At 34.4% G+C, this 18,842-nt stretch overlaps 1 protein-coding gene across 3 annotated transcripts in view; it reads right to left on the bottom strand.

The window, feature by feature from the left end:
- Positions 1–18,842, bottom strand: part of EYS (EGF-like photoreceptor maintenance factor) — a 779,301-nt gene that overhangs the window by 379,595 nt on the left and 380,864 nt on the right. For all 3 annotated transcript variants that reach the window (XM_085543820.1, XM_085543822.1, XM_085543821.1), the window contains 3 exons: positions 8,878–9,049; positions 8,254–8,332; positions 3,184–3,383 (listed from right to left, as the gene is read on the bottom strand). In XM_085543820.1, coding sequence (XP_085399946.1) covers positions 3,184–3,383; positions 8,254–8,332; positions 8,878–9,049 — 451 coding nt within the window. The remainder of the gene's footprint in view (positions 1–3,183; positions 3,384–8,253; positions 8,333–8,877; positions 9,050–18,842) is intronic.

The following is an 18,842-nucleotide window of genomic DNA, read 5'->3' as shown; positions in this document are numbered from 1 at the left end:
TTTCCTCTTGTATGATTATGAATCTTTTCCACCTCAGATTCTGGACAACAATGCAAATATTTAGTTAAACTACAAGAACCAGTAAGTCCTGGAAGTTCACGGGCCATTTGTTGCACTAATTATGTTGAATATTAATGAAATTTCACAAATTCTAATGCAAGGATGCAAAGGAATACAAGTGGAAATTGAGCCACAGTTTAGGAGGGATAAATTTGTTTTTTGTAATATGAAAATATTAATGGCCATACACCATTGCTGTTATCGTGTTAAGAAGGAACTCCAAATATGTGAATCAAGACAATTTACTTTTTCTTGTGCCATTTTAGAATGAGAGACTTCCTTGTCTGGATACAGTGGAATTTAAATTTTGTTTCAAAAGAATATGGCAAATAACCAGGGAATTGTCAATGTAGCTAAAAGAAGAGACACAGAAACCAGCATCTGATTAGTATTAGAACAAAACGCCACTCAGTTATAAGAAAATAAATTAATATATTAACTAGGATATCAAGTAAAACAAACAAACAAACAAAAAACCCCAAACATCTAGAATATTAAAAGTTAGCAACAGTTCTCTTAAATTTTGCATTCAATATCATCACTTCAACCATTTATATTGGAAATTTTTACCCTTATTTTCCTCTTGACTTCTCCCTTAAAAGATGTGATCCTTACAGTAACTGTCAAAAGGAGTAGACAGCTACAGGATTAGTAATAGGATTAGTAACACAGGATTTCTAACCTCACTCAACAAGGACTAAAGAGTTTAGAACAGTTTTTGAATCAAGCTTCAAGACACTTTGACATTTACCAAATATTAACTTGTGTCCATGTATCTGCGAGGATGATGATGATGATGATGATGATGATGATGATGATGATGATGATGATGATGATGATGATGATGATAATAATAATAATAATAAACAGCATTGTAACAAAATAACTGGGAAACTTGTTCTTTTGCATTAAATGTTTGTTTTCAAATGAAAAGATATTCAGATCCATATGTTATGCTAAAGCATTTCCATTAGCTTCTTCTGTTTTCTAGGAGACTTAAAAAATACAAAATTATTTGGAAATGACATTGCAGCCTTAGCTTCAGTTCAGTACCCTGATAAGTCCGATGAGGATGAAAAGCATTACTTCAATATTTCTTACAAGCCTTTTATGTTGGAGCTATGGCCTCAGTGGATGAAGAAAGATAACTGTCATCATCTACCTGGACTTGTGCAAAGCATTTGACGCTGCCCCACGTGATGACTTTGTTACCAAACTGGATAAAAATGGATTTGATGAATGGACCAATTGCTACATAGGGAATTGGCTGTATGGTCGCACTCAGAGTTGCAGTCAATGGCTCAGTGTCCAAGTGGAGAACAGTGATGACTGTCATTCCTCAGGGATCAATACTGGGACCAGCATTATTTAACATCTTTGTAGGCAACAGTGGCAGTGGGATCAAGTGCAACCTCAGCAAGTTTGCAGACAAGTAGAAAGGGTGTCAGCTGATGAAAGTCTCAACATGAGACGGCAATGTGCACTTGCAGCCCAGAACACTAACTGTATCATGGGTTGTATCAAGAGAATTGTGACCAGCAGGTCCATAGAGGTGATTAATGTGAGACTCCACCTGGGGTACTGCAGCCAGTTCACTGGCACCCAACACAAGAAGGAAATAAAGCTGTTGAAGAGGGTCCAGAGAAGGGCCACAGAGATGATCAGAGGTCTGGAGCACCTTCCGTATGAGGACAGACTAAGAGAGCTGGGGCTCCAGCCTAGAGAAGAGAATGCTCGGAGTGCCTCTGTAGGGTTCCAGTACCTGAAGGAGGACTACAAGAAAGCTGAGGATGGTCTTCTTATAAGAGCATGTAGTGACAGAACAAGGGAAAATGGTTTTAAACTGGAAGAGGGTAGATTTAGACTAGATATTAGGAAGAAATTCTTGACTGTGAAGGTGCTGAGGCACTGGAACAGGTTGCTCAGCAAGGTTGTGGATGCCCCCACCCTGGAGGCATTCAAGACCAGGCTGGATGGGGGCTTTGAGCAACCTGCTCTAGAAGGAGGTGTCCCTGCCTAAAGCAGGGGGTTGAACTAGATGAACTTAAGGGTCCCTTCCAACCCAAACCATTCTATGATTCTATGATTCATCTCTGAAAGTATATTATAAAGTTATAAAATCAATACATTCAGTAACGATTATTCTTGTCTCAGCAGCAACAGCTATTTTTTAAAAATAAAACTACTACCTTAAGCTTCACTATTGCACATAAATCAAAACACATAATTACATAGTGAAAATATTTTGCTTCTTTATTATATAACCTAATAAAACACTTTCTTAGTATTTGATATTTCTGCAGATTGATTTGAGACCTAGATAACAGTTCTGAGCTGATGTATTTATTAGATGCAGAGCATAATATGTAAAATCTATTGAGTGTATTAAGGGAGTTTTGCTATGCTATAGTTACATAAGCTATAGATTATACATATGTAGTCAGAAGCCTTCAGTATCCAGAGTATGATAATCTTGGACCACAGGAGATTTCTTTGGTTACAAGCTTTTGCAAACATAATGCATAAACTACCTATTGTCTAAATTTTACAGCACATTAATATCTGAATACAAGATACAAGAGTATATACACATCTACAATAATAAGTTTTAAATTATTAGGTTCTCTTTATGCTATATGCTTTAACAGTAATTCTGGAAAGGACTGGAACACCAATGTGAAGGATTTTCACTAATGTTCACTAACGCGAACAACCCTGGGGGTGTTCAAGGAACGACTGGATGTTGTGTTGAGGGACATGGTTTAGTGGGAGCTATTGGTAATAGGTGAATGGTTGGACTGGCTGATCTTTTAGGTCTTTTCCAACCCTGGTGATTCTGTGATTCTGTGATTTTTATTTTTATTTTTCTAAATACTTGCAGTGTCAATATTGAAAAATGATTGTTATTGCTGTGAGTTTTAAAATGTCCAAAGTGATATGTGGCTACATCATAAAATTGCAATAATTAACTCTGGATTTTTTTTTTAGTAGCATTTTCAATATGTCCTTAAGTGTTATCAAATACAATTAAGTTCACATAATGCATATAACACCACTGCTCTGAAATCTTAGCAAATGCAAGTCTCTTAATTATAGCAGTTAAATGACAGTATTCTTACTAACCTGCAGTGAAAAGTTCTTCCAGGCCCATCAACACATACACCGCCATTGTGACACAAAACTGTGCTGAGTGTAGGTTCACTGCAAACATCAATATCAAGTTCACAGAACTTGCCAGTGTATCCAGTCAGGCAGATACAAGCAAATTCATTAACCAAATCTTGACAAGATCCTCCATTAATGCAGGGAACGGATTCACATTCCTGAGGAGAGAAATAACAGTGCATTGACTACACTACTATAGCACTTTATTTATTCATCCATGTTTATAACAAGTACAAGAAAGTGTCCGGAAATTAGGAAAAGAGTGATAGACGTTTTTAATGTCTGTTACACAACAGCCTCAAATTTCAATCAATTTTTTGTTTCTATAGAGATGCTTTTATTACTGTTCATACTCACTTCTGAAACAAGTTTTTACTCATTAATCTTGTAGAAATTCAAATATATTTTATATTAGAAATGAAAGAGATTTGAGTGCTTCCTATTCATTCCTTTATTAAAATTTTTAAGCATGTTTTCAGCCATATTTTATAGACTTTTTTTTCTCAGCTTTTACAATAGTACCATTATTAGAATAATACTGGACAGAATAAATACATTAACTAAAGCTTATGGACCTTATTTTCATTTATAAAATATTTTTGATAAATCATAACTCTCTGATTATTACTTAATGCATATCATTGCAAATAAAAGCATACAAGAAAGTTTATGTTTTTCACATAATAGCAATTTCCTTTGAGAAAGCCACTACAGAAATAATCAAATTAAATCCATGAAAACTACCAGCAAATTAGTGCTTAGTTATTGCAAAAATGTGGTTTTGCCCTTGAGCGCATAAACCTAGTTTTTGCCTATATCCCAAAGGAGTTTTATTTTGCTGCTGGACTGAAATAGTCTAGCTAAAGCCAGTGTTTTAAAAGGAAATTTATTCTCATACTTACTTTAACTTTAGACAGTTTGATTTTTTTAAGGATATCCAAGGGCACTTAGATTTCCTGCAGTTACTGCAGTTGCCTTGACAGAATGTAAATTCAGAAATCCACAGGGAATTGTGAGAAAACAACTTATTTCCCTGTATATTTTCCAGCTGGATGTATATAGGATGATTTATTAGTGAGCTTTACATAAACTAATTGAATTATACATCCCATGGGAATGTTGGGGATAATTTTATAGACTGCCAGAACCTCTGAGTATAGAAGTAGTTTTTGCCATATTAATTAAATTTGTTGTTGGCAAACATAAGTTGTCCTGTTTGTAAAATAATACAGCACAAGTCACACTTCATTTTTTTTGGCTTTTCTCTGTTCTAGCAACTTCTTTTTTTTTTTTTTTTTCCTAGTTTCATTTGCATTCACTAGTATCCCCCTTTACTACTTTTATTTTGTTTATCTTTGTTCATTAACAGAATAAAGATCTGTTGAATATGGACCAATGTTTGAACTAACTATAATTCAAAAAGTATTAAAAAAAAATAAATGTTCTGATGTTGATAAATGTAAAGAGCTTTTTACAAAAGCGTTTTTTTTGTTTTTTTTTTTTTGTTTTTTTTAAGCCAAATTTCAATTTGTTTACTAAAATGCCGGTTTAAATCTATGTAATAGCTTTCTTAAGCTTCCCATAAATTCATTCAGGGGTATGAACACAAGTATATCTTGTGTTCTTGAATTGTGAAATATTTTAGCTGGGCTTTTAATACATCTCTTCATAGTTCCTAGGATGCCTGTAGGATTCTTGTGGATTTGGCTTGCTTCTCTTAAGTTACTTAACAATGATGTGCGTCATTTGAACGTAGTTTGAGCTTGTGAAATTAAATGTCCCTATGCTAGATTTCTTTGGCATGGTCTCTTACACTCCATTCATACACTTAACTGGGCTAATAGTCACGAACTGACAGCAGCTCTATCATTAACACCTCTGGAGTCAAACGCTGGTCTTTTTAGAAGTACAATGACTATTAGTCATAGCTATATTTTCAGTTTTGTCACTCTTAAACAGTGCTCTTTTAAATTGCTTACATTTCCATCTAGTTTAAATACTTTAGTTTCAATATTCAACATCAATTTTCAATATTCCCCAAGGACAATTTTAATTTTTATTCAGTATATTGATATAACAATATAAGCACAATACATTTTCTGACACATTCCTTAAATTTCAGAAAGTTTTCCATTTTCAAATGTCCTTGAATATGTTTTGTTTATGCCATCATGTTACTCATATTCTCCATCTGCCCCTGAGGTCTCATGTGGAACTGGCAATCTTTCAAAGAAATCTAGATTCATGTCCCCGATGTCAGTTTCCTGTTCAACCTTAATTTAAAATTTCAGGAACATCCCTTCTACATTTTCCTCTGTTACTATCTGTCAATACATGTCAAAATTCTGTGTTCCCTTCTAGTACACTGAAGTAATTTTTCTAGAGATTACTTCGTTTCCAGAGCTTCCAGCTACCTACATATCTACTAATTGAATAGTCCTATCTTTAAGACACTCTCTGTTGCTAGAACATTCTTGATGCAAGGGTATACAGAAGAGATCAGATATCTGTTATTATACTCAATACAGTTGCATATACCAAGCAACCAGGAGTGCAATGAACAGGATAGGTAAACAGGGCATAGCACAGTAGTAAGGATGTGGTTTGTTGGTCTGTTCAGGCAGGGCATGCAGGGAGGTCACAAGGCAGACCGATTTCTTCTCATTTGGGAGTAGCACTCTGTCACAGCAGTTTGTACAGGTAGGGTGCTTTTCCTTGCTTGCAGGTTCACAACGAGAGGAAGCATTCTTGATCTCTGGTAACATGGTGATAGGCATTTGCATGATGGCTATACCAGTGCCTCTTAAGGGAAATCCCCAGAGATGCCTCATGCACTCAGACAGAAAAGTTAAGAAAGGAGACTGGTTCAAGTGGACAGTTGTACTGAATGCCGTGAACCTTCTGCTAGTGATGAGGTAAGTACCTGTACAAGATGCACACAGGTATATGGCCCTCTATAACAAAAAACTGCATTTCAAGAAGCAGTTAAAAGGCTTCATAGTACTATAGGCATTAAGAGAGAGACAGATTGGCTGTTTAATAATTATATTCCAGCAACAGACAACACTGAAAAGGGGGCAGCTTAGTCCCTGTTGACCCATAAAAGCAGGGCTACACTGCAGACCCACGCTCCAGCTTCACTACCAAAAACATATGTGAAGCTCTTACAGCTATAAACATGATGATGATCTGCAAGAAGAAATCATATTGGCAGCCAGCACTGGAAATTGTAAAATAATAATAAAAATAATCACAGGATGTTCCATGTGAAACTGGGGAGAACTTTATTACTTTGTGGGTGACAGAGCACTGGAACAGGTTGCCCAGAAAGACCGAGTGTGCTTCTCTGGAGATACTGAAAACCCTTCTGGACGCTTTCCCGTGCAACTTATTGTAGGGAATTTGCTTTAGCTGACAAGTTGGACTAGATGATCTCCAGAGGTCCCTTCCAATACCTACAACTCTGTGATTCTGTGAAACATCAAGTATTTCATATTTCATATTTCAGCATATTGAAGTATATTTACATGGATGCATATCTGATTTTTTCTTTTTTTTCTTTTTTTAAAACAAAAACAAAACAAACAAAAAACAAACAACAGAAGAGCTTCCTGATTTCAGTCTAGAGGAAAACAATTTTAGAGTACCACTCTAACATGACTATATGACTATCCAGATTTGCACACATCTATTCAGTCAGAAAGCCTTGTTGATCTCTACAAGACTTGTAAATTCATGATATATATCTGAGCAGGATGAATGTAGCATTATAACCTTTAAAAATATGACATATGCAGCATAGACTAATCTGGGAGGCACTGTGCATGCAAATAGAATGAAAATTTTAAAAATGAAGCCATCACTCTGACAGACTATCACATGTATATGTATATTGTTTCTTTCTGAGAATGTCTAATCTATATATTTTCAAACATATCAGTATGAAATATGGTTATCTTTTCAGTACGATTTTATGCACTTGTCCACAGGTCATTTAATCTCTTACTCTTTCAAAATGGAGGAAAGTGTAAATTATGGATGTTGCCAGAGAAAATATTACCCAAGAGTATTCTGTATTAGCACTGGCAAGAGCTGATAATCATATAGATCTGCAATATCATATCATGATGCACACTCTGCTGAGCTAAATTACTTTCTTCTTCTTTTTCTCTCTTTTTTTTTTTTTTTTTCCCTATGAAGGAAGTTTAAAGATAACATTTCAGCTAGATTTACTCCTGTGCAAATGCTATGTATTTTCAACAGGAAAACTACAGGCTATACATATTTTATGTAATATAGGGTATTTTACTTATCTAGTACTTCTAGCTGTAATTAACATGCATAAGTTTAAAAGAAGCTTGGATAACATTTTTGAATGTGTTTTTGGCAATTCAGAAGCACAATATTAAAAGCCAAATAACCCAAAAGGGAGGCAAATCTCAGGCCAGACTTTCTCTGAGACAAAATATGTTTAAAATACCAAGATCTGATTAAATCCCATTTGGCACAAAACCTGAAAAAGTCTAAATCAATGTAATACTTTCCTGAAAGTGTAGCCAATTTTCTAAGAGCTGTTTATTGTTCTGCCAGATGTAGTCATGTTCTACAAAGCTGTTTGCTGATCATGGAAATCTTCATGGTGTGTCATGCCTACTTTTAGTATAGAAAACTGTGTCTTGGGCTTCGCTACACAAAGCTACAAGAAATGGGCCTAGGAAATAGTTATGTCTTTACAAAAAACTGAAATAATAAATTATTTTCAAAGAATTTTGGCTTAGTTTGATGCGACTTTTCAGATTTATCCCTCACAATTCACCTTTAAATTTCTTTAGGCATACGTTTAATGTTCTTTCTAATGCCATTTCATACTAATAACAAATAATGAGCATTTAGGAATGAACTTGAAAACAGTGAATTTCTGTCACGTATTTTCAATAACCTGATACATTTGGAAATTACTTTTAAAAAGTCAGTTTCAAGTGGCGTATTACCCTTTCCTGCGTAATGAAATAGAATTTGAAGACATACATTAATATTTATCTCACATCTTGAGCTGGTCCATCCTGCTTCACAAGAGCACTGATATCCATCAATGAGATCTATACATCTGAAATACAAAATAGTATTGTTCAGATGAAGCTTTGGAATTATAGATTCAGTTCTTACAATATCTCTCCATACATTTTAAAGTAGTAGTTTGATGCAAATAATGAAATCAAAGGAATTTTTAATTAGGTTTTCTAATGGATCTGAAATATACCTTTCATTGTTGCTAAGGGGTTTTATAAGGGTACTGTTTGTCATAACAAAATACACCTTCCTATTTCAATCTATTGGTTTGTAATGGATAAGGATTTGCTTTTAAGCATATTCAAGTCCAATTCACATTTCCTAAAAACAGTTTGTGCTAATGAAACACAAATGAAAAAGGAACTGAGACATTATTACATTATGTTACATTACCTTAAACAGGCAACATCTGTAATCTTTAAGTGTGATTGTACTCTTACTTAATGGAAAAAATAACAAAAAATATATTTGTCAATCTTCCCATGATAGTAAATTGTAATTACAAATTATAATATCATTTATAAATATTGCTACAGAAGTACATTATCTCGGAGGTAATAATAATTAAATAAAAATAGCAACCTTCCATGAAGACAAGGATCTGGCCAGCATTCGTTAACATTTGTCTCACAGTTTGTTCCAGTGAAACCTCTCCTGCAGTGACACTTGTAGGAATTGATGTCATCAATGCAACTTCCTTTGTTTAGGCAAGGAGTAGATATACATTCATCTATATTTGTTTCACATCTATCACCTGTGCAAAAACAGTAGTTGTGACTAAGTTTTGAATACTAAACTCAAAGCATCTAAAGGTTTATCTACTCATCTTATAAGCTCCAGCTAAGCTATTTATATTTACATTCTTTTTTTTACATTGCTCATTGTATTCACCAGCAAAGAATATCCCACCAGAATGGTAGCGTGTTTTTCTGCTCGTAGTTTTCCTGCAAATCAGTATAGAACATCTTCCATCTCAACATCTCAAAGTACTTTATGAAATACTGACTGACAATCAACATGTACCTAGGGATAATGCAAGATCATTATTCTGATTTTTCAGGTTAAGGGCAGTGTGGAAGACAGGAAAAGAATGGTTAGTACAAAAGTTCCTCCACTGAAGCACAAAAAGGTCCCAGAAGCCAGAAGTTACACCAATTCCTCAGACTCTCCATTTCACAAAATAGCTGGAATGAGGCACTGAAGTAATTCAGTTTCAACTCAAAATAATATCTGCTATTTTATACACAAATGTGAACAGTGCATGCGAATTCCTATAGTCTTTTCTCATTGCTATGCAACCAGCTACTGGCAACTTATTTTTAAGCTAGGAAGAAGCATAAAGACTGCTTAACTTTTGCTAGTCCATGTATGAGCATTTAACCAAAGATCATAAAACAGGAGTTTGGAATAAATCTATTTACACAGCAACAAATAGAATTTCTTTAATACCATGAGAAATGATTTTTACCTATTGAAGACTAACAGAGTAACATTCATTAATATGAATAACAGCTATTTACAGCTAACATACATATTTAAAGAAATTGCTATTTTTTTTTATTTTTTTTTTTTACAATATAGACTCAGATTCTGTTGCAGATTCTGTTGTTCAGATGGTAGCAACCACACATTTGAAGAAGTTGTCACAGTGATATATTGATTCTGAATGAGGGCTAAAATCACTGATATTACTTCCGTATTCAGATATGATTCCATTATTGCATAATCTGTTCAAAACGAAAAACTTATAGCTATTTAGATGACTGATTAACATATGGCAATTAAATAGATTGTTATATTATTCTGCTATTCTGCTTCTGATCTACCTTTATTTATGCTACCATAATGTCACTGACTTCACTTTTGCTTGAATTTATTAATGAATGTAATAACAATGTGGTGAAAAACCATAACTTGATTGTGGAAAGGCAGCGCATAATTTAATATATTAATGAATGATCACAAAAATTAACTTTTGAAAGATAAGGCATTATATGAAAAGACTTTCCTTTCGTGTAACTCCTTTGAAGACTTAACCTTGATATAATCTAATATATTTAATAATCATAATAAAAAGAACATGTCAGTAAAAGGACCTAGAATTGCAATCAAATCTGCTACTGCTCATGAAAGTATTTCGTAGGTTAATTCTACTGTACTGCACCAACAGCTGCTTGATTAGGAAAAAACAAAAACTTCTGATCAAAGTGCCAAATGAGTCATATTATTAAAGCAAAGAAATGTGTTTTTTCCGTACATACATATAATTTTGTTGAAATTAAAGTTGTCAGACGATATCTGCCCATTCCTAAACTACTATATTGCAGTGAAGGAAAGAGGGCAGAATTTAGATAATATTTATGCCAGGGAAATCGTAGTCTAATACAGTTCCACAACTATTCACTATTTAAAAATTAAGTAGATTATTTAAGGTGTCTATACTCTCTTTATAATAGATGAAGAGATAAACAGACTCAAAGGGTGACCTGTATCATTTGTCTTGGTGGAGGAAGGGAAGGTGTTGTAGTAGGCGTTAATGAGGCATCGGGTTGTAACGCAATAGGACATCCCCTGCTCTGTGATTGACGTGTGATGCATGCTTAAGGGGTGTAGATGTAGTGGGATGTGTATTTAGGGAGTTGTAGTGCCTTAATAAATTGCCATTTGCTTCTCTATCATACTGATGTGATGCTATGGCCCTAGCGAATGCAGATTGCTAGTCCCTAGTGGTGCAGCCTTGGACATGGTGGCTGCCAGAGGTAACAGAAAAGGGGAAGAGAGGAAAGGAGAGGAGAGGAGAGGAGAGGAGAGGAGAGGAGAGGAGAGGAGAGGAGAGGAGAGGAGAGGAGAGGAGAGGAGAGGAGAGGAGAGGAGAGGAGAGGAGAGGAGAGGAGAGGAGAGGAGAGGAGAGGAGAGGAGAGGAGAGGAGAGGAGAGGAGAGGAGAGGAGAGGAGAGGAGAGGAGAGGAGGGGAAATTTTGAAAAAATTATCAGGAACAAATCAGTGATGAATGAATGCCAGTAATGAAAAACTGGTTACTATCCAAAAATGATAAAAAGAGCACACTACTCTCCACTGAATTTCTGCACTCAGGGGTTGGGAGGCAGTGAAGGAAGATAGACATGTGTCATTTTATGCTTAAGTTTCCTTGAAGAACAGGTATCATGAGATGTAATTAAGATTAGATTCTGCCAAGAAAGCCTGATGGAAGGAACAAGAATGCTTCCTAGTGCTATCTCCATATTATGCCTTTAGAAGGAAAGCTTCAACAATATTTATAGGCAAAATGAACTTCTTATTCATGCTAGAATTAATAATTCAGAAATCTGTAGAGAGCACAAGTCCATTTTGTTTTTCCTGCTTTTAAAGGCACTTGTGCGGCTTACTGTGAATACAGGCTATAATATGACAGCCAAAACAGTGAAAACGAATAATTTTAACATGGGAAAAAAATAATTCAATTAAAAAATTAAATAAATAAATAAAGTGAGCTATTTTGAAGTATTAGTTCTAACTAATAAAATAGATTTCTAAGTACTAGATCTAGTCCAAATGTCCAACAGAGGCCTTGGGGATCCTGGTGGATGGAAAGTTGGACATGAGCCAGAAATGGTCCAACTCAGAAAGCCAACTGTATCCTGGGCTGTATCAAAAGAACTGGATCAAGGGAGGTGATCCTGCCCTTCTACTCTGCTCTGGTGAGACTTCACCTGGAATACTGTATCCAGATGTTAAATCCTCAGTAAAGGAGACGTGGACTTGTTGAAACATGTTCAGAGAGGAGTCACAAAAATATTCCAAGAGATGGAGCACCTTTCCAACTCAAGCAATTCTATGTCTCTATGATTCTAATATTGGGCCAAATATGCTCCTGGAATTAATCCCTAAGCTTCATTGGATGAATTCCTTCCTTTATGAATAAAGATTATAATGTAAATTATTTCCAAGTGTGAATTGTACTAAGTTTGTAATTTGCTACTTTGTAGACACAAAAGGGTTCATTCATGACTGTCAGCTCTACAGTCAGTCATCCTCTTCCAGTGTGACTGTAGTTTAATTTGAAGTCTGTTTTTTTCAACTCCTGTTGAAAGTAAGAAAAATTTAACAGAAATCCATGCAAGTATTCTGCAAAGTTGGTGTGAGAAATAGACTATAATGCCACAGAATTAGCACTTAAATCATTGTCCACATGTTCTGCTCCATAGCTATGACTGTGCCGTGTGTGTTCTAGTACAGCAGGTTGCAGTGGAGTTCAAGGAGCTCTGTTTAACAGACTGTACTTACCATGCTATAAACACCTACAGTTACGCAAGAAAAAATGTCAATACATGCCACATTTAAATGATTGATCACATTAATGTTAACCTAGGGACTTGCCAATGTGTCAGTGCTGCAGAAGGCGAGGAAATATCATAGGCTGCAGAAAACAAGACTATGATTAACACTAACAACACTAAGATGACAGCTATTTTCCTCCTACTCTTTCATCAAGGAGCACTTGTTCTCATATCTTAACACACAAATTCAGCAGCCTTTTTCAAGTGTTTTTTTTTAAATTATTATTATTATTTTTAATTTTCAGTGCATTTTGTTATTTAGAAATGCCCCATGCTTTTGTGTTTCTTACAAATCACATGCAGTATTCCTTATCTACATACTCATACAGAATAAAGACTCACTTTTTCAATTAGAAACCCAAATAAGAAATTACTCTTTTCTGTCCTTTTTCCCCACCAACTTTTCATGCAACCTAAAATCTCTTCCTCTTCTGATCACTGGGCATTTAGTCTCAACCCTCTCCTCTGTTTTAATAAACAAACAAACAAATAAATAAATAACTTTTGCATTCCTTCCCCCAGAAACACATTCCTCCAATTTCCAACTTTTACACACTGTATTCTACTCAACTGAAAAATCAAGCTGTTCACTTGATCCTCTAATTATTTACGTACAGTAAAGTAAGAAGACTGAATCATAGAAGTGTTGCTTTGGTACTCTCCTGGTTGCAGAAATATAGTTCTTCAACAGCTGTTACTTCTCAAAAGTACAGGGATGAAAACAGACACTGGGAACATCATAATGAACCATACAACAAACAACAGTGATGTACATTCGGGTTTTTTAAATTATTCTCATTATTTTAATTTTGGGTTTTTTTTCATTTTGACTGTGATTTAGGATGGATGCACTCATTAATTCTCTGTAAATTTACCAAGAGAGGCTCTGTATTTCCCATCTCTGGAGGCACTGAAGGCTAAGTTGAATGGGATCATAGCAGCCTAATCTTGTGGCTGGCAACCCTGCCCATGGCAGGGGGAAGGGAACTACATGATCTTTAAGGTCCCCTCCAATGTAAGCCGTTCTTTGACTCTACAATTCTCTAAAAATGCAAGTTCTGTAGTTCATGTATTTTTTTATTTCACTTTTTTTTTTTTTTTAAATTTCAGCTTTATTACTTTAAGATATTTCTTTCATCCCTTTATACAGCATGAACATAAATTTGCAAAGTTGTAAATTATTAGACAGTAAAGAACATTTTTTAAGAAGAAGTTCTTGTGAAAATCTCCAGGTTCTCCCTCCAGATATATAACCTTGGCATTTTAATAACCTTTTGTGCTCAGATATTGTGGCTGTATGTCACATTTCTGAGAGTAAAAATATTTTCTTTTTTGAAACTAGAGTATATATTCTGGTTTCTTTTCTTTAGACTTATGAGAAAAATAAGACTTATTATAAGACATAAGAATAAATAATATTATATATATACGTAATCAAATTAAATAAATAATAAATTAAAGTATATAAATAAATATATAACTATTCAATTTTTAGGGTTAGAAGTTGAGGAGGATGCTAATGTAAAGGCATCTTCAGGAATTTTTTACTGAGTTAATAAGTTTTCTGCTTTGTTTCAAGAAATTAAATACTTGGGTTAATTATATATAGTAAGTGGATATGTTTTAGTACAAAAAAGAAAGGAAAATGAAGAAACACAAAATTTTGTGTGAATAAACCCCAAAACACATTGCTTGGAAAAGGCAAACAAATGCATAGTAAAGAACAACTAGATGCTGAGGACATAACTGAAAATTAAAAGGTTCTTCACCAAATTTCTAATTGTACAATAGAAAGGACTCCCCAGGGCGGTGGTTATGGCCATAAGATGCTGGTGTTTAAGAAGCATTTGGACAATGTTCTCAGACATAAGTTTTGACATTTGGGTAGTCCTGTGTGGTTATAAGTTGAACTAGATGACTCCTGTAGGCCCCTTCCAAACTGGGAAATTATGGAACTCTATGATGGTAAACAACTGTGTTTTGCATAACTTGTTTGTTTGTTTTTTTTCCCTTTTCCCTTTTATTGTGGATTTTTTTTTTCTTTTCCTTTCTTATTCAACACCTTTTATCTAAATCCACAAGTTTTCTATAAAGCATAATGGTTCTTAAACATCATTTAACTACTGCTTCATCCAGCCTGTTGTGAATAAATAAAGTGTGACAAATATTTTCTAGCTATATTGCAAGGACAAACTAGCACTGATAAGATTGCAGAGCTTGATTTTGTTGATGTCATCTTAAGGAAGATTTAGTATAGCTTAGTGACTAATACCAGAGATTTAGATTTTCTCATTCTGTTGTATTTTGTGTTAGTAATAGATTTATTTCAGGGAATTATTTCACCTTCCTTGTATTAAGTTGAGTTAAATTGCTGTTGACTGCAGAAAGTTAGTTTGGTTGCTGTCTTAAATTAAATATTTTACTTTGTTTAGACAAGCTTGATATCCACTGTGGTTGGGAAAGTAGAAAGAATTTTAAAAGTTAAGATTACACAACAGGAAACATCATAATTAATACAAAGAGGGATTAATTTGCTTGTTCTAAAACTTTTAAGACATTCTTTTTCATTAAATGTCAGCTTTAGATGTTAAATAAATAGGTATGGCTTTTCAGGACTCTAGATGTCCTTTTAATTTAAGATGAACAGACAAAACTTATAGATTAAATTCAGAAACATATCCAATAGATAGATATCAGCATGTAATGTCTGATATCTAAAAATCTGAACTCTAGACTGGATGTTCAGGATAAGCAATCTGCATCAGGGAATTACTTTCTGGTCTTTTGTACTGTGTACTTGTAGAGAGCATCAGATCTTTGTGAAATGAACACGTTCTCCTAAAAAAGAGTACGAATTTAAACATTCATAAACTTGTGAAAGATGACAAGGAATACAACATTTAGAGAGAGTTGATGGTCAGGCTAAATCCCTGCACCACTGGGTCAGCACACAGCTGGGGCATCACCCTGATAAGGGCAGAAATAATATTTTCTGGGCTAAAAATGATAAAGCCAAGCCTAAAGTTATCACAGTTTAGAATTATGATTCAGTTCATAGATATAAAACTTACAGAAAGGGATGGAGAAATAGACACATCTGTATGAGCAAAATCTATTCTTGTCTGAACTGGAAACATCATATTACGTTGGAAACATCATAGGCCAAATGTCATAGTTGTCAATAATGCTAGACTAGGTCACACTGTAGCTGAGCAAGATGCAAATATCAGTTCAATATTTACGACATTTTAACTTTAATGGGTTTTAGCATGAACAATTCCCTTATTAAAATTTAGGAGAAATTTCTAAAACTAAAAGATAACTAAAAAAATCACACCCAAATGTCTGAAATTTCTAAGAAGCAAAGCATCTGCTATTAAAACTAATACAGTCTAAAATAGGAAAAAGATTCCATATTGAATATTTTATATTGTATTGTTTGTGTGCATTTTAACTGCATTGTACTTACTGTGCATATATATATATATATATTGTGTGTGTATAAAAACAGACATACATAAATTTACAGAGAAATGCCTATGTTTTATCCAGCATATATGCTGTTTTCTAACCATTCTGACACAAATAAAAAATGCAGCACAAAAATAAAAGTAATATAAAATTGGAAAGCTTTACTATTTTACTAAAGGTATCAAAAAAAAAATTAATAAATAAAAAAGTTCACTCTAAAAGAATATGAGCACAGTTTGGAGAAAAAATAATACTCACATTTATTTCCATATCACTCTATAAACAGAATGCCTCCACAATATATTAATTTTATGATTATTATTACAGCCTTTGATTTTCTTTTCTGTTAAGTACATTTTATGTAGTCTTTAATATTCCTATTTAAAACTGAAGTACTTGCACTTTATTTTCTACTCAAATGAAAATAAAGGTCAGTACAAATATCTATTTAAAACTGAAGTACTTATGCTTTATTTTTTACTTGAACAAAATAAAAGTCAGTACAAATATGGCTAAAATCTCAATGTATCATTCTCGGGACACAAGGAATCATGATTACTATTCCTAATGTAATGTAATATTCCCATTAGACTTTAAATGCACTATTTAAATGAACTATGCTGTTCACAGAGGTTTTCCAGACCTAACTGCACAAAGTTAGTGAGCTGCTTGGTCTGACTTCATGGCTAACATTGCTGTCAGAAAGAGTTTGGGCTAAAGACCTTACAAGAACAATTCCAACATGAATTATTCTTATTCAAGATTGAGATTTCCCTTGTTGCTTGACCCTAAGCTTAATTAATAGCAAAATGCACAGGATCAAAGGTATGCAATGGGTCAAAGAAGCAGATGACAGTGCAACAAGAATTTGGGCACAGTTACATGGAAAATTACCTGTGTACAAGCATGAACTTAATGGCTTCATTTTCAATATTATTATGATATTTAAAACACTACCTGGTCAAATTCAACTCACTCCAAAAAAACTGCAAGAGAAGGTCAGTAAAGAAGTTAGACTGCTTTTATTCCTTTTTGATTGATGTTGAAAGCATATTGAGATTCCATGCAGGAAAGAAGGTGGTACAGAAACTAAAAAATACACGATGCTATCACTGCCACGCTTTTCAGAGATACAAAGAATCACAGATTTAAGGTAACTGTTCTAACATAGAGATGCTGTGTTCTGCTACATGAAACATTCCTTCAGCAGTCATTTGTTTTGCCATTTAACACTACGACTGATTGAAACATCCAATAATGAATTGTTTTTATCTAAATGGCTCCTGGTCATTTCCTAGCAAAAGAAAGAAACAATATTATAAATCATTATTAAAACATTCTCATTTCACTTATTATCATTTAGAAATACAGCAGTGACTTAATGTAGAAGATTTAGACACTACATACATTTACAACTTACAGAAAGCTCAAAGAACTACAGCAAAATCACAGAAGAATAGACTGGCATTATAATGCATAATATTCCTGTGTTGCTAACACTAAAGCTGCTTAAAAGTTTCTTTTTCATTGTATCTGTAGCAGAGCAATTTGTGTGGAAATTGAGACTTCAATCCCCTGGGTCTTTGTAACTCTTACACAGCAGAAACTCCTTTAGGACATGCAAAGTAGTATTCTTGAATATATTCAAAGACCATTCCAAAGATAGACCTGCTGAAAAGTACAGTGACTTCCCTAGCTAGCAGTAACTACTGCATTACCACACACCAAGTCTCTAACAGTTGTATCAGTGTTTTTTCCAATTTGTTTCAGGTATAATGTAGGTATAATTTAGGCACAATTTTAGGTACCAAAGCCCTTAGATAATTTAAATTCTCTCCTAATCGTGGAATCATAGATTCATAGAATGGCTTGAATTGGAAGGGACCATGAAGACTGTCCAGTTCCACCCTCCCCTGTCATGAGCAGGTTTACTACCCAGTATATCAGGCTGCCCAATGCTAGAATGTGACCTGGGATGGGGCATCCACAGCTTCCATGGGCAGCCTATGCCAGCTCCTCACCACACTCTGATTAACTAATTTCTTCCTAACATATAGTATAAATCTCCCTCTTTTACTCTAAAGATATTCCCCCTTGTCATGCCATTACTGGACTATGTAAAAAGTCAGTTCCTCTCCTGAAAATAAGCTCCCTTCAAGCAGTGGAATGCTGCAGTGAGGTCTCACCAGTGCCTTCTCTGCCCTAAGCTAATCAAGCCCAGCTTTTTCAGACTTTCTTTATAGGAGAGGTTCTCCAACCCTTTGATCACCTTTGATTGTTCTATTAGCTAAGTCAGAGTAAGAACATAGTAAAATTGGTTTCAAACTTCCATTTCTCCAATATCTCCTAAGTATTACCAAAGTATAAATACTAAATACATATTCTGCCTAGGAATTAAGTGCCTTATTGGAAAGCCTGGACACAGACCATAGGGTTTTTCAACGCTAGATTTGAGCCCAGGCTCACAGCCTGATGGTACTAAAAACACCTTAGATATAGACAAGCAAAATTTGAGCTATGACAAAAAAGTAAGCTATGGAAGATGAGTTCAGGTCTCAGAGAAAGGTTTCATCATTATAGTTAAGCTAATTCAAATAACCTTGCACTTGAGAACTATGGTTCACACATAGACATTTACTTGCAAAAGCTGCCATGTAGTAAGTTATTTCTGTATTAAACTGGAAGCATATCAGCTACTAAATTTAAAGTATTCTACTTGGCAGCCACAGCAAAATCCAT

The sequence above is a fragment of the Coturnix japonica genome, chromosome 3, assembly GCF_054131305.1.
Source record: "Coturnix japonica strain WE chromosome 3, WE-NBRP24, whole genome shotgun sequence".
In the NCBI taxonomy this organism is placed as follows: domain Eukaryota; kingdom Metazoa; phylum Chordata; class Aves; order Galliformes; family Phasianidae; genus Coturnix; species Coturnix japonica.
This window is presented reverse-complemented; position numbering and strand designations above follow the sequence as displayed.